The following is an 18,630-nucleotide window of genomic DNA, read 5'->3' as shown; positions in this document are numbered from 1 at the left end:
CATGACCTGAGCCAAAGTTGGATGCTCAACTGACTGAGCCACCCAGGTGCCCCTCTTAACTCTTTTTTAGAAACAAGTGCCAAGACTGAAGAAGAGATGGAAAGAGTAGAGGCAATGGAATGAGGTTTGGGTAATATGAGAGCTTCTGGGCAAGAGAGGAGTTAGGTCCTGGGCATGATGGACCCCTTTTGTGAGAGACCTGGTGAGAGTCTAGGAACCCCCAATGCTGCAATGGGACTCAGTCACCAGGAAGTTGGAGGGAGGATATGTCCCCTCCCTTTCCTAAAAGTACCTTACTTTGACCCCCTGGAGCATGAGGAACTCGAGCTTGACTAGATGCATGCATTCCCACAGGCGTGGTGAGGTTCCTGAAAGCAGCTGTGAAATCCTGGGTTTAGACAAGGGAAACCTGAGCAAGACTCAGCAGATGCTCTGGCAGCAGTTTGCTGGCTGGGGCTGAGCTGAGAGGCTGAATTTTGAGCATGTTTTGCTGGGAGTCATTTCTGAAGTAAGGCAGGTTTGCAAGGCCTCCCACCATCAGATGGTAACCTGCATCTAACCCCACTCAACCCCCCTCAACCCCCACTCAATTTCTGCTTGAGCACTGACCCCCAAGGCACCTGAATGACTGATATCACGAGTGACTTGCCATCTTATGCTAAAAATATATGAATTGTACCTTGTGAAAAAACCTGTTATAGGAGTTTCTTCTTTTGTGATTATAGGAGTAAATGTTACATTTCCTGAGAAAACCCGTTTTTCTTCCCCTCAAGAAAACAGGCTATTGACCCCTGCTCACAAAAGAACTAACTCTTGCCTTCTGTGCTAAAAGCTTTGCCTTGTATTTGAATGTTAAAGATCCCTTCCTATCCCATATGATAAACATCTAGTCACCTATTGATGAAGGTTATGCATGAGTCTACCACCGATCTATGTTCTGAGAAATTTTTACATACCAAAGAAATTATTGTCAGAAATTATTGTCCAAAATAATTGCCACTTCTGTTTTGTACCCCATACATTTTTTCAATAAGTAAAGCTGACTCTGGGGTCAGAGCAGGGATGCCTGCCTGCTGAGCAGAAAGAACCTGGTGGCTCCCTCATTCCCTTCCCCCTTCGCTGATTCCCATCCCTTTCGCCGACACAGTCCATCCTTCAGGGAACCCTGGACCTGCTGGAGCTGGACTCCGGCAATGTTTTCCGTGCTTTTTAAAGATCCCTGGAAATGGTGCGGGAAGATGCTCTGCCGGGAAAGGGAATGTGGGGGTACCTTGGAAGTACTGACTAGGGCAATTTTAAGGTGGGAATTTACTTTCCTTTTTATTCCATGTTTCCACGTAGAGGAAACTCTAAATCCAGGATGACCTTATAAGGACACAGGTCTGAATCAAACTGACTCCATGACAGGCTTCAAGTTTCCCTTCTGACCTTGGAGGCTTAGGTGTCAGTTTCTCAGAATCATTAGACAATAGAAGGGCACACGTTGTCTAAGGAAGGAGGGACAACCCTTGTAACATCCAATCAGGAAAGGCCAGCTAACATCTTTAACATTTCTAAAGGCAGGCCTAAAGATAGAACCTATAATCATCTATTGCTTAAGGCTGGCATGAGGGTCCTGGGTCCACTCTGTAATTGGTCAATACTCTACTGCCAATAATGATAGGTGATAGTGATTGGATCACTACCTGTGTCACAATTTCCTGTAACTCCCCCTTCCCAAGCCCATAAAGGCCCTACCCCCTCTTTGTTCGGGGCTCTCCGCATGGATCCACTGCGTTGGTGAAGTCTGTGAGCCCGAGCTTATAAGCCCATAATAATAAAGCCCTTTGCTTTTGCATGCATGACTCAGTCTCCCTGGCGGTCTCTGGTTTTTGGGGATGATAAAGAAATCTTGGGCATAACAACTTCATCCTATAATAATCAACATAGTGACTTCTACAAAGACCCTATTTTCAAATAAGTTCTCATTCACACATACCAAGGGTAAGGACTTGAACATATCGTTGGGGGGAAACTATTCAATCCACCACACTGCCCTGCTGAAAAAAGGGTCTTTTCTAATGAAAAACACTATATTTTCTGCTCATCTCAATCAGGTAAGAAAATTTTGTCCAGCTTTATTTTCTATAGTTTGCATTATCAAAACTTTAGTGTTTTTCATTTTCAAGGGGAAAAATCATATTTACTTGAATTTCATTTTCCAACATACATTCTGTCTTTACTCATTTCTCATCCCTATGGAGTAAGAAGCCCCAAAATGCTTTCCAGTTACACTATGCTCCACTAATACCTACCAAGAAAGGCAGCTTCGGGCAATTCACGACACAGGTTGTGATTGATTGAACTATTTCTTTTTATTCTTGGGCATCATCCAGACTACATTTTCCACTCTGCTTTGCAGTTTGGTAACTCAATTCTGCCCAAAGGGACATGAGCAAAAGTGCTTCTTATCTCTTCCCATCAAACCTCTCATGAGATCACACATTTTTTCCCAAATTCCCTAACCAACCCCCAGTCTGGATATCTGCATTCATGGCAAACTTGAAAGCTATATGTTAATGATGATGAATCTTTTATTAGTCTAGACTAATGAATGATTAAGTAAAATAGAGCTCCCAACACTGATTAGAAAAACCAGTTTGGAAATTAATGGAGTAGGAAATACATTTCTCTTCCATTCAGTATTTTTAAGCTAGAGAGATTTTGGGGATTAACTGTCACTGGAGTGAACACTCTCTTGATTAATACAAACAACCAAGGTGATGTGTAATATATTCAGCTAGATCTTTCCTAATCAAGGAGGTTGAAATTCAGAGAAACAGAATGGGGAGAGGGGAGGAGATTCCATCAGAAATGAAAGAATAAAATTTAAATATTTTGGTAACCCATTAGGTCCTAATGAAATAGCCCCTGCTTCTCTCCTCACCCTTCTTCTTACTTGCTGAGTTTCCTTCACTTTGATCTCTTTGGTTGAACTTGAACATGTCACAGGGCCTTTGTGTATGCCACTTTTTTGCCCCGGCCCGCTGGTCAGTTGATGCAGGTCCTGAAGGAGGGAGTGAGAATTGGGGGGCAGGGGGCACAGAGAATGGAGGCAAGACAAAGTTTCTGATCAAGCCTCTGTTTATTGAAAAAACACACACACCTTATATAAGGTTCAAGGCGGGAAGCAAGGCAGCTGACCTAGGTCGATTGCTAGGAAACAGGGTCAAGAGATTAAGGCTAGGGTAAAGGAGGAACCAAACTGAAGTTTTTAGCACAGCGCCTGAGGGGCCGACACTGCCCTGCCTGCAGGCGATTGATCTTTGTACTTCTGGCAGCTCCCGACACTTTTTCTACCTAGATTATTGCTTTAATTCTTTGTAAGATTAGCTTCTTTTCATTATTTGGGCATCAGCTTAAGTATACTCAAGGAGGGTGTCCTAGATGTTCCTATATGGACTGTATTTGTAATTTTACAAATAAAGTAACCTCCCCCATGCACCCAACCCAATAATTCTTGGTCACATTATTCTGTTGCTGTTCCTATAACCTTTTGGAATAATCATTTAATATTGTATACCTGTTTATTTCTCTCATCCCCAGACACTAGAAGTTTATTTGTCTTGGCCACTTTTGTGTCACCAGAACTTAGAATAATGCCAGTCAACAGTGAAGATGTTCAGTGATATTTGTTGAAAGAATGAATGAGGAGAGAAAAAAGGGAAAGAAAAAACATATGGTAGAACATCTAAGAAGATCACTTGTTACATATAATAAACGTTTAATTAAGTCCTGAGTTCCCCTTCTTTGTTCTGTTAAGGGATCTATGATGCACTCTACTATATACTTAAGGAATAATATTCTTTCAAATTAGTTACCTGTAGTTTTCAATGTACATTATGTAGTAACTGGCATATTTCACAAAGAAGAGAATGTTTAATTTGGATCCACAATATTAGAAACTGCTTGAGAGGTAAAGTTTTCACAGCTTGAGGACAATTGGCTGATTTTTGTTGCAGCCACAGAAGGAGACTTAGCAGAAGATTATGAAGACTCAAAGATTCAACATATCTCAGGAAGGCTGGACAAAGCCATTTCAAAGTGCTCCCAGAACAGGAGAAGGAATAACTGTCTTATGGTAGAAGTAGTGTAGGCAGGATACCTGGCTGTCCTAGATTTGCTGCTGCACCACGACATGCCTGAGCATGGCCCCTTGTGAGGTCCTACTTGCCATCATGGTGAATAAGTTCGGATCTTCTTTTATTTTTGTGCCATTTGCATAAGAGCCAAAGAGTCAAATAGGAGCGTCTGATTGGCAAAGTCTAGGTCATGTGACTCTTCCTTGGCTGTGACTCCATCAGTTTCTGGTAGGAGAGAGGGGAGTGCCCTGAGATGAGATACATTCCAGGTTACCAAGACACAAAGGCAAGAACCTGCATATTGAGTACTTGGAAGTTCTCGAATGAGGTCAAAACAAGGAGAAGGAGAGAGTTTTTGAGGGCACTAAGGAAGGCTATGGTCCAATTGGGAAGAGCCTTTTGTGCTGGGCTCAGAAATTTGGACTCTATCCAGGACAAAATGTGCATATTATTTCTCTAACTAGATCATAAATTCCCTAAAGGTCTAGAAGGTAAAATATTTATCTCTCCATCCCAATGCCACCCTACACTGCCAACCACAAAAATGCTCAGCAGCAAGCACAGTACTTTATACATCACAGCCAATCAATAAAGTCCTTTCAAGTTAAGTAGAATGTAGATGTTAACAAGTTGACATAAATTTATAATAAAAGAATACAAATAAAAAGCCAAAGGAGGGCAATACTAGGAAATTATAAAGAGGCTTGTTCATCTCCAGTCCCTTCAACTTCCCCCTTTTTATTTCCCTGCATACACCTCTTTTTCCCCTTACCTAGAAGGTACACAGGGTAATGGAGGAAACAGCACTTAAATATGGTGTCAGTTAGACATGACTTCCAATCCATGCTTTGCTGCTTACCAGCTATGTGACCACGGGTAAGTCCTTAACCTCTCCGCTGTTTAGTTTCCTCATTGACATACAGAGACTCGGGTACTGAGTTCACGGTTGTGATAGTTTAACCTAACAGGAAGTCCCTTTCTGTCCCCTCTGGCTTCCTTTTACTGAGGCACCAAATACAGCCCTGACCTTCCAATGCCCCAGGATTCCTTTCTCTTCTTTTCCCTTCCTGTGTCCAGCCTTAGGTTCTCCATCCTAAAGTGGATAGTTTGTGATTCATATAATTGAAACCTTAATGGTACATTTAGAGGCAGTTAGAGAATTATCTTTGTCAGCACAGCACCAAGGGTCATCTCCATAACATTGATTGGTAATTGCTTTCACTTACAACACATCTGCTAAGTAGTAAGAGTTTTCAGCTGTAAGGTACAAAATTAATAAACCATTAGGAGGCAGAATAGAGACAGAGAGCATGATTGCTAGAGTCTATTCACCTCCATGAAAATTCTGGTTCCACCAGTTACAGGCTATGTGACATTGTGCAAGTTACTATCACTTTCTGTGCCTCAGTTTCCTCATCTGAGAAAGAGGGAGGATAGCCTCTGTTATATGAGGATGCTAAAAAGATTAAGTGAGTTAATAATGTAAAGTCCTTAGAACAGTGCCAGAGATAGAATTAAAAACCAGTGGATTAAAATGATTAAGAACAATATCCTTAAATGTGAAGAAAATGATACATTTTCTTATATTATTAACTCTCTATTATTCAAAGCAATGGAACTTATAGTGTGAGCAAACTTGAAAACTCTGATTGAAAGGTAGACATTTCAAGCTCTTACCAAATGAAGGTAAGGCACCCAGAGATTTATGAAGTGTGACACATACTAGTCCTTCATTCATGCATTGAGAAGAAAAAAATAGGTGACCTGAGTCAAACACAGACATCTGTAACCATTTTCTCCTTCTCTCTCTCTCAAACACACACACACACACACACACACACACACAAAACCTTTTTTTTACTGTCTTTTATACTAGGTCCATATCTTGTCTAACGGATTATTAATTTTTATGCAATTTAACTTTAATGCCATTATGAAAACTATAGTATGGTATAATAGTATAGTATACTAAAGCACAGTATAGTATAGTTAAGAGTATGAGCTCTGAAACATACTTAATTTCCTTATTTTTTCCTGCTTTTTTTTGCAGAAAACAGATTGAGAAAAGGAGATGTTAAGATACTTGCACAAGAATATTCAATATTTTTACTGAGCATCTATAATGGGCTAGAGATTTTAAAGTTCTTGTCTCATCTAATCTCTATAACTTCATAAAAGGCATTATGCCCATTTCACAACTGAGGAAACTGAGCTGAAACAAGAAATAGAAGTTTGCAGAAGATTGGCGTGCCTGGGTGGTTCAGTCAGTTAGGCATCTGATTTCAGCTCAGGTTATGATCTCATGGTCAGTGAGTTCGAGCCCCACATTGGGTTCTGTGCTGACAGCTCAGAGCTTGGAGCCTGTTTCAGATTCTGTGTTTCCCTCTCTCTCTGCTCCTCCCCCTCTCGCACTCTGTCTCTCTCTGTCTCTCAAAAATGAGTAAATGTTTAAAAATTTTTTAAAAAGAAGTTTGTGCAAAATTATAAAGTTAGTAAGTAGCAGAATTTTAAAGTTCATTTTGGCCACCCAAAATGTCATGATTTTTCTTGGTTTCTCAACTCTTATAACTCATTCTTCAGTAGTTAGATGGAACCATAGGAAATGGATATGGAATATTTATGTCAAAATGGCCAAATTTGGGAGTTTCATATAATTCAGTGTGTACTCAGAGGTATGCTATGCAGAAATCATGACAACTCCTTGGTACTACTCTTGCTTCTCTATCTTTTACTTTTTCAAATTCATGGCTTGACAGCTTAATCAGTAGGTATTGGCACCGATTTGAATGAAACACTATTGGGAAGGATTTTGAAGAATCTAAGGTATGGTCTCTCTCAGATGACTATAGTCTAGTTGGGGAGATCAGATAATCTCAAAAGCAACTAGCAGAGAGGAAAACAATGAAGGAGAAATTCATCGGGCTAGCCATCCATGAATATTCTTGTATCAAGCCTTGTCCTTGCCTTGGATGGACGCAGTGATGAGTTAAAGAGACATTGCTTGTGTCCTCATGGAATAATGGAGGAGCGAATAGTGAGAAGATAATTAGACCATCACAGATGTAAAGTATGCTTGGGGTTCCCATCCGTTCTTTTCTCTTCCAGCTAATACTATCGTTACCTAGACAAGTTGTGGTTCTTTAGACCTTGTCCTGGGATCCATCTTCATGGACTTCTCTGGCCTCAGTGGAGTGTATATTAATTTTTGAAGCAGACCTGTTTTTATTTTATGGACTCCCATTTCTTGGTTTCTGAAGAGTGACTTTTCTGGCAATTCAAATTAGAACCATCCCTTAATGTAAAGCAAATATGTAATTAAGTCGGGTGGGCTCATTTTTTTTTTTCCCCTGTGACTTTGCAACTACAAATAAGCATCCAGCTTGGGAAAGCTAAATAAAGGATGTGATTAAAAACTTTTTCCTTAAAACATGAAATTACAAACCTCAGTGGGCTCCATTTCAAGTATGCTCACAATCTGGGGAGAGTCAAATATATTCTTGATGCTCTTATGCTGCTAGTGAAGCCATCCATGTAGCCACTGGGTGGAGTACATGAAGGAGGATTTAAAAAGGTAGATAAAACCCCAGATGTAACCATGAAGGCAGTGAAACTCTTTAATCACATTTTTTTTATACTCATGGTTGAAATTGTAACCAAATTAGATACTTTGAAAATAGACTGTGTTTTCATAAACATATTTTATAAAAGGCCTGACTAATTTTAGCATATGTAATTGTATGCTTTGACTAACTTGAAGCTTCTGTATTTCAATCAAGTTTAGTTTTCTATTTAACCTAAATTTTAAGGACTTCTTTAGAATTTTGGTATTGGGTATAATATATTTTAGGGAATTCAAATTGGCAGAAGGATATTTGATTCCGAACATTAAGTCATCTTTTAATGGGAGCCCGCTATTTCTCAGAAGCTTTTATTTCATGGCTACAGTGCAAAAGATTGTCTAAATACTACATTATGGAGCACTTTAATCAATATGTGAGTCCATTGGGTCTTAAGAGTTCCTTCCATTGCTTCCAGCAATATTTATATAGACATTTTTATCCATTATGCACTTGATTTCAAAGTCCAGAAATCTTTGGGCTTGCTTCATAGATTAGTAGAAGTATATAGACTAGTAAAAATAAATCCTTTCACAAAAACACACACACACACACAAAGGAATGAATAAACATTTAACAATAAAAGGCTCTAACTTCTCCAGAACTCTACCACTTAAAATCAGCTCAGCAACAATAATAGCAAATGTGATAAAATGAATATGGCATGTTATAGTTTAATATTTAAACAAATGAAAACATAGGAATTATTATATTATTGCACCAAACAACCCTGTGAGTTAGGAATTATTTTTTCCATTTTATAAATAATGGAACTGAGGCTTAGAGAGGGTTAGAGCCTCACCAAATAGCATAGTTAAGAACTGAGAGAGTTAATATTTGAATCGGTGCTATCAAATCCCAAAGCCAACACACTTATCTGTAAATAAGATTGCCTGATGGGAAGGAAGAAAATCAGCTATCAGGCTGTCATAGGAATCTAACAGGAGATTGTAAAGTGATAGCAGTAAGAAATTACCCATTGTGGTTTCCAACTAGATGAAAGCATTTTCAATAACTGATGAGTGAGACATTTTAAAAGAAGAAATGACAAAAAAAACCCTGGTAATTTAGATATACATCATAAACATATTGGACAAAATCAAAGCTAATTTTAGTTTCTACCTTGAAAAGCAATATAATGATTAAGAGCATGAACTGTGGAGTTAGCCTGTTCTGGATCCAAGCTTTTGCTCTGTGTTTTTATGGCCATGCAATTCTGGGCAGTTAGTTTCCTTCCTTCCTTCCTCCCTTCCTCCTTTCCTTCCTTCCTTCCTTCCTTCCTTCCTTCCTTCCTTCCTTCCTTCCTTCCTTCCTTCCTTCCTTCCTTCCTTTTCCTCCTCCTCCTCCTTCTTTCTCTCTCTCTCTCTCTCCCCTCAATTTCCTAAATGCTTTAAAAAACAGGGTTAGAGGGGCACTTGGGTGGCTCAGTCGGTTAAGCCTCAGACTTCGGCTCAGGTCAGATCTCACGTTCGTGGGTTCCAGCCCTGCGTCAGGCTCTGTGCTGACAGCTAGCTCAGAGCCTGGAGCCTGTTTCAGATTCTGTGTCTCCCTCTCTCTCTGACCCTCCCCCTCTCATGCTCTGTCTCTTCTGTATCAAAAATAAATAAAACATTGAAAATGAGGTCGAATTTGCCTTTAAAAAAATAGGTTTACAAAAAATAATTCTGTCTTAGTCTGGATTTCCCCTAACAGCCTGAGGCAAGACTTATGTACAGGAAGATTACTTTGGGAAGTGATTCTAAGGAAATGGAGTGGGGAGGGAGGGAATACTGGAAAGTGTCAAACAAGAAAGGAAGGAAAAGCAGATTCAAGGGCAAATGGGGGATGGTCTTTCTGGTATACCCTTGAAGAGCTAGGTTAAATGCATCTCAGAATTGCCTCATCAAAGAATAGCAATAACCTTATTATCAGAGCTGTCTCTTGTGCTAACTTCCTCCTTAAAGCTTTGCACATGTGTCAGAGTAGCAGAATGGACACACATAGGAACCCCACCTCATGGTGGTGGAGAAACCCTAGGGCAGAAAGCATGAGATCCTCAGTGGAGTTGAGGAAGGTCCTTTCAAATTATACATGTGTAGAAGTAATTGCCATAGTACAAACTGGAATGGAAAGGTAAGCCTCAATACTAGTGATAGAAAGAATATCAGTGATTGCCAGGGGCCAGGGATGGGACAAGGGGATTGACTACAAATGCATGCAATAATTCTGGGAAATGTTCTATGCAGGGAAAGTGGTATTGATATACATGTCATACTTAACATTGGTGAATTTAATTATTAATATAATCATAATTATTATAAATCACACCCCAATAAAGTTGATTTTAACAGAAAGGATGAAACAAGAAGATGTGCAACACACACAAGAGGTATCTGATAATAAGGCTGTACCTCTAATAATGATAGTACCTATCTAGCTACTATAATACCTACCTAGCTATTATATAGTATCATATATAGTAATAATATTAGTAATACTATATTATATATAGTATAATATATAGTAATATAATAATATAATTTATATAGTACAAAGGGTATATAATATATACTAATAATAGTAGTACCTATCTAGCTATTATAATTATTATCAGTAGCTTGAGATAACCTTAATAACTTTGAAGTAAGTGGTAGAGTTGGAGTTCAACTAGTTTGAAGGAAGATTGATTTGTTCAAATTAAGCTAATGTTAGAATATACAAGTGACATACATTTTATGAGAAATTTAGAATTTTTCAGTGAGAAGTAAGTGTGGAGCTGGATATTTAAGAGAGAGCCTTAGGAAGGATAGTCAGTGGAGAAAAAATGGTAAATGAGAATAAAAGGGACATTTTGCTGAGAGAAGATGAAAGAACCAAGGAAATCATTGAGTGTACAAAAGGAAGATGAAAACTCACACTCATTTATGCCTCCTGTGTGTCTAGGACTTCTTAACCACACCATTTGGCAGAAACAACTGTTTTCATGATATAGATGAAGGAATTAAGGTTTAGCAAGGTAAACCCACTAGCTCAGGGTCTGCAGCCACTGGGTGGCTGAGGGAACATTCAAATGTGGGAAGGGTCTGGCTGATTCAGAACAGTCTGATTTAATGTGCACTTTGGAATGGGACAGTGAAAACTGTGGAGACTCAGAATGGCATAGGTCCTGAGAACCAATGTAAGGATTTGGAAAGAGGGACTTGATATTATGAGTGATACACAACAGTAAAGAATAACCTCTAAGGGTGGTATGGGTGATGACCTTTCGGTGGTAAAACAGGGTTCTGAAAGAGGTTTGATGGTAGAGAATGTAGAGTCAGTGAACATAGACTCACTGATGGAAAACTTTATCTGTGAAAGATGGACAAGAAATATAGTAATATAGGTATATCTCCTCAAGGCCCAAGATACAGATTCCTTTTTTCTCTTATTAAGAAAATATTTTTTACATTTATTTATTTTAGAGAGATAGAGTGAGACAGAGCGTGAGCGGGAGAGGGGCAGAGAGAGAAGGAGACACAGAATCTGAAGCAGGTGCCAGGGTCTGAGCAAGCCATCAGCACAGAGCCCAACTTGAGGCTCAAACCCATGCACGAACCATGAGATCATGACCTGAACCGAAGTTGGACACTTTACCGACTGAGCCAGCTAGGCACCCCCCAAGGTACAGATTCTTATTTGATACAGCCAGTGTAGACCATATGGGTTCATTTTATTTTTTATTCCCTATTTATGTGTATGCCAAAAAAAAATGACAATACGAAACATCTGCTATTTAAACAAGAAAACGTGATTACTTTATACTAAGGGACACTTGTTGGGGTACCTGGGTGACTCACTCTGTTTCTTGAGCGTCCAACTTCAGCTCAGGTCATGACCTCACGGTTCTTGAGCCCTGCATGAGGCTCACTGCTGTTAGCCTGTCAGTGCACAGCCTGCTGATCGATCCTCTGTCCCCTTCTCTCTCTCCCACTTGCACTCCCCCCAAAATAAATATTTTTTAAAAGTCTAAAGGATGCTTGTTGATATAGGAAGATAGTGGCACTGAAGCACATGGCTCTTGGCTTTCTTCTTCTTGTTATTTGCTGCCACTGTTTGCCAATGATCCAGCATCTGTCTTCCAAGAGAAGCCAAGAGATGTGATCAGATGGTGAGATGAAGCCCTGATTTACTGTTTTATCTGTGCTGATTCTACCAGTCAATAAAACTGTCTTGTTTGTTACTTTTTTTATTGTTTCCAAACTCCTTTCATGCTTATGATTTGTTTGACTTTCACAACAACTTTGAGAGATGGGCAGAACAGATAAGAGCCTTCATATTCACAGATGGGGTACCTCTGGGTCAAAGCAAAGTCGTCTGTTCAAGGCCATTGTGCTGTCCAGATTATCATAGGGCAAAGACAAGGATAGAACGTAGGTCTTTTGACTCCTGATTCAAAGTTCCACACCTTTGAGCATGCTGTTTTATGAGGATTGTAGTGATGTTAAAAATAGTTGATTCTTGAACCCCATGGGTTTGATCTACTTTTGCATGGTAATTTTTATAAATACAGTATAGTACTATAAATGTATTTCCTTTTCCTTATGATATTAACAAACTTTTCTCTAGCTTACTTTAGTGTAAGAATACAGTATGTACTCCATATACCATACAAAATATGATATGCACATCATCTCCAGGCTTCTGGTCAACAGTTGGCTATCAGTAGTTAAGTTTGGGGGAGTCAGGCTAACGCCAGCGCCGCCTCTCGCTCGCCAAGCTCCAGCCGAAGGAGAAGGGGGGTAAGTAAGGAGGTCTTAGTACCATGGCTCGTACCAAGCAGACTGCAAATCCACCAGGGGTAAAGCACGAGGAAGCAACTGGCTACAAAAGCCGCTCATAAGAGGGCGCCCTCTACCGGAGGGGTGAAGAAGCCTCACCGCTACCGGCCTGGTACCGTGGCACTCCGCGAAATTAGACGCTATCAGAAGTCCGCTGAACTTCTGATCCGCAAACTCCCTTTCCAGCGTCTGGTGCGAGAAATTGCTCAGGACTTCAAAACAGACCTGCGCTTCCAGAGTGCGCCATCGGTGCTTTGCAGGAGGCCAGCGAGGCCTACCTGGTTGGCCTCTTTGAAGACACCAACCTGTGTGCCATCCATGCCAAACATGTCACAATTATGCCAAAAGACATCCAGCTAGCACGCCGCATACGTGGAGAGCGTGCCTAAGAAGCCACTCGGATGGAAAACATTTCATTCTTTAAAAAAAAAAATTTCCTCTTCTTCCTGTTATTGGTAGTTCTGAACGTTAGATATTTTTTTTCCATGGGGTCAAAAGGTACCTAAGTATATGACTGCAAATGAAAAACTAGGAGACAGAAATCAGGTATTGGCAGTTTTTCCATTTTCATTTGTGTGTGACTTTTTAATATAAACGTGGGGACATAAAGCATTAACGCAAGTCAAAATGTTTCAGTGAATACGTTTCAACAGTTCAACTTTATAACAATTATAAATAAACCTGTTAAATTTTTCTGGACAATGCCAGCATTTGGATTTTTTTAAAACAAGTAAATTTCTTACTGACGGCAACTAAATGGTGTTTGTAGCATTTTTATCATATGGTAGATTCCATCCATCCACTATACTTTTCTGAGTTGTCCTACATGCAAGTACATGTTTTTAATGTTGTCTGTCTTCTGTGCTGTTCCTGTAAGTTTGCTATTAAGATACATTAAACTGTAAAAAAAAAATTGGGGGGAGTCAAACATTATATGCAGATTTTTGACTGTGCAGGGGTCAGTGCCCCTAACTCCCACACTATTCCAGGTCAACTGAAAATGGAGTGAATGAAATTTTTAGCGGTTAAAAATTAATAAATCCCTATTCCCAAAAGGAGGAAAGTGATTCTAGGAGACAAAGCCTTGGTATGTAGAGAAATCAAGAAAGCAGACTGATCCAGAATATAGACTGGAGGGGCCACGTCCTTTCTTTGAACACCAGGGGGGTGGAGGGTGGAGGATTCATCAGATGACTTCTCAAGGCCCTTCTGGTCTCCAGAGCCTAGCTCATGAACTTGTCCTCTTTGGAGTTAAATCCATTTACTCAGTCAGGTTGCTAGAACAAAACATTGTTTATATGCAGGTACTGCTCAAGTGTATACATTTAACTTCCATACTTTCCAGGCTTTCACACATCATATACTGACACTCCTTAAGTGTCTTCCCTTTTTAAATTATTTTAGAGAATGAGAGAGAGAGGGTGCATGAGCTGAGGAGAGGTGCAGAGGGAGAAAGAGAGAAGATCCCAAGCAGGCTCCAGGCTGAGCCCTGAACCCAATTTGAGGCTCTATCCTGGGATCATGACCTGAGCCAAAATCCAGAGTTGGAAGCTCACCCAACTGAGCCACCTAGGTGCCCCTAAGTGTCTTTCCAATAGTAAATTCATACTTTTACTTATCAGTTGGCAAACAATGGTTTCAATCTGCCTGTTAATAGTTTGATTTTCAAAGAATCACCATTTATGTCTTTATAGCTGTGTTTCCCATCAAAGTACTAACCAAGGCTGACCCTGCTTAGCTTCCAAGATCAAAGAGAGCAGATCCGTGCTTTCAGGGTGGAATGGCCATAGACTATAGCTGTGTTTCTATGATTATTTAAATATTTTAGCATACCACCCTTTTCTAGGAAACAAAAGGCATTTTTTAAAGTTTTTATTTTAATCATTATGACAAGTGCACTCCTTAATGCTCATTAACAAAGGGCAATTTAAATAAAAGCCACCACCAGATGATTGTACTAACATTGAAGCAAGGGCCAAATAATCTTGAAACAAAGGGAGAACTCATTTGGAGGGCTAAAAAAAGACAGTTTTTAAAAATCCCAATCCAATACTTAACTGTGTATTCAAGTACATTAAGAGAACATGTATTCATTATTCAGAACATAATTCTGTAAAGGTATGGTTGATGATTCTGTCGAAAGGTGCAGGATGTAGCAATGGGGGAAATAAACAGATCCTTAAATTGTAAATGGATACGCAAAATAAAATATTTCAGTGATAAGAATACAGAGAAAATTTCTTAAGAGCTCAGAGAGTTGTGGGTAAGATACAGACCTTTATCAAAGGAACAAAAGAAGCCTTCAATTTTTTGGTAACAAATTTTACAGAAAGTTGATAATATATAAGCAAAAACACCATAAAAATTCCATTTACTTTGGTGCAAAATAATCAATATTAAATGTCTGCTCATATATGTCACTTCCAATATGGGACAGAATCAAGAAATATAAAACATGATTTTATAAAATTATAGAAAAAAATTTTATTGCATTTATTTTTATTTAACCTATGTAAAACACAGATCATAGTTATCTGTTCAATCACACATCCACAGTACCTAGCAGAGTTCAGGTATAAGGAAGAACATGAAACAAATCATATTGTAAACTTATTAGAATAAAATAATGATTAATATTCAAGAGGAAAAACCAAATACTTGTATCATAACTAGTGATTTATCCTGACCACATTTAAGACTATTGCTTGACTTATGTACATTCACATTTCAAACACAATTCCAAAGCATATCAAGTAAGGAATTACCTACAGTCTCATATCACTTGACCAGAACTGATACATTCCTAGAAGTTTAAATAGGGAACAGATATCAAGGTACAGAGAAGGAAAGAGGGAAGAAGGAAGGAAGGAAAAGACAAGAAAAGGGAAAAAAAGAAGGCGATTTTTAGTTCCACAGTTAACCATGACCTTCACGAAAACATTTTTTAGGCCTGTGTCTTCATCTGTAAAAGGTAATTCTCAGTTCCAAAATGTCAGTAGAAAGCGGGGAGAGAAAGAATAGCATAAAAATGAAGAAAGGTCAATTCTTCCCTGGTCATCTCCTCCTTATTCTTAAATCACTGAATCGCTGCCCCAAACTCAGTCACTCCCTGTTCAGCACTGTCGAGGGCTTCAGCTCAGACTACTACTTCACCCTCAGTTCACCCTCCCTTATCTGTTCCCCCCACCTTAGTCCGTAATTCACCTCAACTCCCAATGTCGGGGAGCTGGCGGTTGAAAGGGTCTTCACAACATAGAACCAATTCAGAGGAGCCTGTGAAGAGTAGGACCGTTCACTTTGCTTAAGGCACTAAGGGACACTTAGAGGCAGGGCTAACGCAATATGGGTGAGTTCTCTGAGAGCAGCTAGATTTTAGCACATTATGCCGCCCCTGTATACGCACTACACCCCTGGGAGGTGGGTGCTGTGTTCTGATTTTCAAGTCGAGGCAACTGAAGCTTACAGAAACTCGCCCAATGCCATACAACTTTTAGGAGGCATTGCTTGGATTCGAACTCGGGCCAAAAATGTATGACTTGTCTCCAACTGTGTTAGAGAGAGATCCGGTTAGCGCCCAGGAGAGAGGCCCCGCCAGGAGAAAAGTTGAGACCCCCGCAGCAGGTGGCAGAGGCTGGAGGGAGAGGCTGCCGGAACAACGCGCCGGGGTGGGGGGGGTCCCCTTAAGGAAGGGGGGCTTTTTCTCCCCCGACAAAAAATAACTCTCCAACTGGAAGAGGGTTCCCTCCCAGTGCCACCCGCGGAAGGCGGAAGGCTAGGCAGATGGAAGAGGATCAGGCCGCCCGGCGGAGATTAGAGGAGGAGGGTTTGGGGAGAGGGGAGGAGACGGCTGGGGAAGGCCAGCTGTCTCTGGCCTGGGACAACCGGGTGGAATGGGACCAGCGAGACCTGTTGATGGGGCTGAGCGGCCGGGAGGCGGCGGGCCACAAGGCGGCGGCGGAGCCAGATCCGAGGGACTCGGGCGGCGGGAGGAGAGAGGGGCTGGCGGGCTGGGAGCCCGCCGGGCCAGGGGGCGGAGAAAGGGCGTCCCCCAACGGAGGGGTGGGGGCGGGTTTGGAGGGCGGGAGCGGCGCAGAGGGGCGGGGAGAGAAGGACCCGAGCCCCAAGAAGGGGCTGGCTCGGGAGAGTGAGCGTCAAAGCGAGGCTGGGGACGAGGCGGGGAACTTGGGCGCCCCGGAGCCCCTCACACTCCGGGAAACGTACTGGGAGGGCTCCCAGGAGCGCTACCGGCAGAGGGAGGTGAAGCTCAGGGCCAAGGGCACCAAGAAGGTCGAGAATAAGTATCGGCTGGAGAAGAAGCCCAATTTGCTGAAGGACCCAAAGCAGGTGGAGACCAAGGAGAACGCGGTCCTCAAGGGGGAGACACGCAAACCCTGTTTCTTCTGCGTGTCGGAGCAGCAGAGACGGCGGCCCACGATCCGATTCCGCCTTTTCCCCAAACCCTGCCGCCAGTCGCAGTGGTCCTCGCTCTGCCACACCTCGGTCAGTGTCATTAACGAGCTGGCGAAGATGGGCGACCCAGACGTCCTGGAAATGGTGCAGGAGGAAGGTAGGAGCCGGCGGACTCCGTGGCGCGGGGGAGGGCGGGCCTGGGTGCGCGGGCGCCGCCACCTCGGGCACGGGGACCCCGGGGGACGTTGGCGGCCCCGCGGCCTGGATCCCGGGGATGTTCTCGTGGTGGCGAGCGCCGTGCCTGATAGGGGCTGCAAGATGAACAGTCCCTGCGCCGGCGGGTGGCTGGGTGTCGGAGTACTGCAGTTTCTTCCGGTACTCGCGCGGGCCGGGGACCTGTATCCCGTGACCCCTGCGGTTCTGAGGCCGCCCTCCTTGCTCCTGTTTGCGCCGCCGAGCGGTTGACTAGTGCAAGGAGGCGAGGCGAACGCGCTGGCCGCATGAGCCGAGGCGCTCTGGCCATGACTCCCACCGAGAGCCGCAGCTCGGGGTGCGTGACGGCGGTGCCATGTGTGGGGAGCTGGCCCTGGAGTCCTTTTGCCCCTCTTCATTTTCTGATTACTGACCAAGCTTTGAGATCCCTGTTAATTTTGCGAGCGCCAGATTCTAAGATCGATCAGCTCGGGATTCTTGTGCACCTGGGAACGCTGCTGTTTGACCAGCTTTTATTGAAAATGTAGAGTTCCGTTGAGAAATGTCTGTTCATTGTTTGCTAAGGCCGTTGCATAGACCCATATTCTGTGGATCTGTTTTGGTACACACATATTCCTAAGAATGCACGTGTTTTTCTGGGACTGTCTCCAGGACTCTCAATGATATTCAGTTCCCTCTGTGACACTCTTGTCTTGTTTGGTATTAGATTTAAACATGGAAACTGTTTTTAGTTGATAAAACATCTAAGTAGTCTTATGAGGCACCAAGAAATACAATGCATTACTGCATCCTCCTCTCTTCTTAACAGCTTTACTGAGATGTACTTTGGATACCATAAGTCACCCATTTAAAGTGTGTAATTCAGTGCTTTTTAGTGTATTTACAGAGTTTTGCAATCATTACAATGAAGTAATTTTAGAACATTCTCATCACCATAAAATAAAAACCTTAGCAGTCACCCCCCCCCCCCCCCCCCCCCCCCCCCCCCCGCCTTGCCTACCTTCACCTCTAGGCAGTTAGTTACTAATTTATTTACTCTGCAGATGCACCTGTTCTGGACACTTTCTGTAAACTGACTCCCACAATATGTGGTCTTTGGTAACTGTCTTCCTTCTCTTACAGTAATGTTTTTTGAAGTTCATCTATGTTCTAATTTGCATCCTTCCTTTTTACTGCCACCTAATACTCCCTTGTTAAAGATAAACTACATTTTATTCAGTCATCAGTTGGTGGACATATGGGTTGTTGTCATTTTTTCACTACCACGAATAATGCTGCTCTGAACATTCATGTAAAGATTTTTGTATGAACACATGTTTTCATTTTTCTTGGGTATATCCCTAGGAGTGGATTTACTTGATCATATGGCAGCTTTATATTAAACATTTTGAGAAATTGCCAAACTTTTTTCCAAGTGTTTGGCATTTATATCGCAACCAACAATATGTAAAGGTTGAAATGTCTCCACAT

The 18,630-nt window shown here is 41.7% G+C and overlaps 1 protein-coding gene and 1 pseudogene across 1 annotated transcript in view; both read left to right on the top strand.

Moving 5' to 3' along the window:
* The first annotated feature begins 12,450 nt into the window (after positions 1 to 12,450).
* On the top strand, positions 12,451 to 12,970 carry LOC115306329 (annotated as a pseudogene).
* A 3,739-nt stretch (positions 12,971 to 16,709) lies between these two features.
* ANO5 (anoctamin 5) overlaps positions 16,710 to 18,630 on the top strand; it is a 101,561-nt gene continuing 99,640 nt past the window's right edge. The window contains exon 1 of the mRNA XM_029915295.1: positions 16,710 to 17,104. Within this exon, the coding sequence (XP_029771155.1) occupies positions 17,065 to 17,104 (40 nt within the window). The 5' untranslated portion in view covers positions 16,710 to 17,064. The remainder of the gene's footprint in view (positions 17,105 to 18,630) is intronic.

Source organism: Suricata suricatta, chromosome 11 (assembly GCF_006229205.1).
Source record: "Suricata suricatta isolate VVHF042 chromosome 11, meerkat_22Aug2017_6uvM2_HiC, whole genome shotgun sequence".
In the NCBI taxonomy this organism is placed as follows: domain Eukaryota; kingdom Metazoa; phylum Chordata; class Mammalia; order Carnivora; family Herpestidae; genus Suricata; species Suricata suricatta.
Note: the sequence above shows the minus strand (reverse complement) of the source record. Positions and strands in the feature narration are given on the sequence as shown.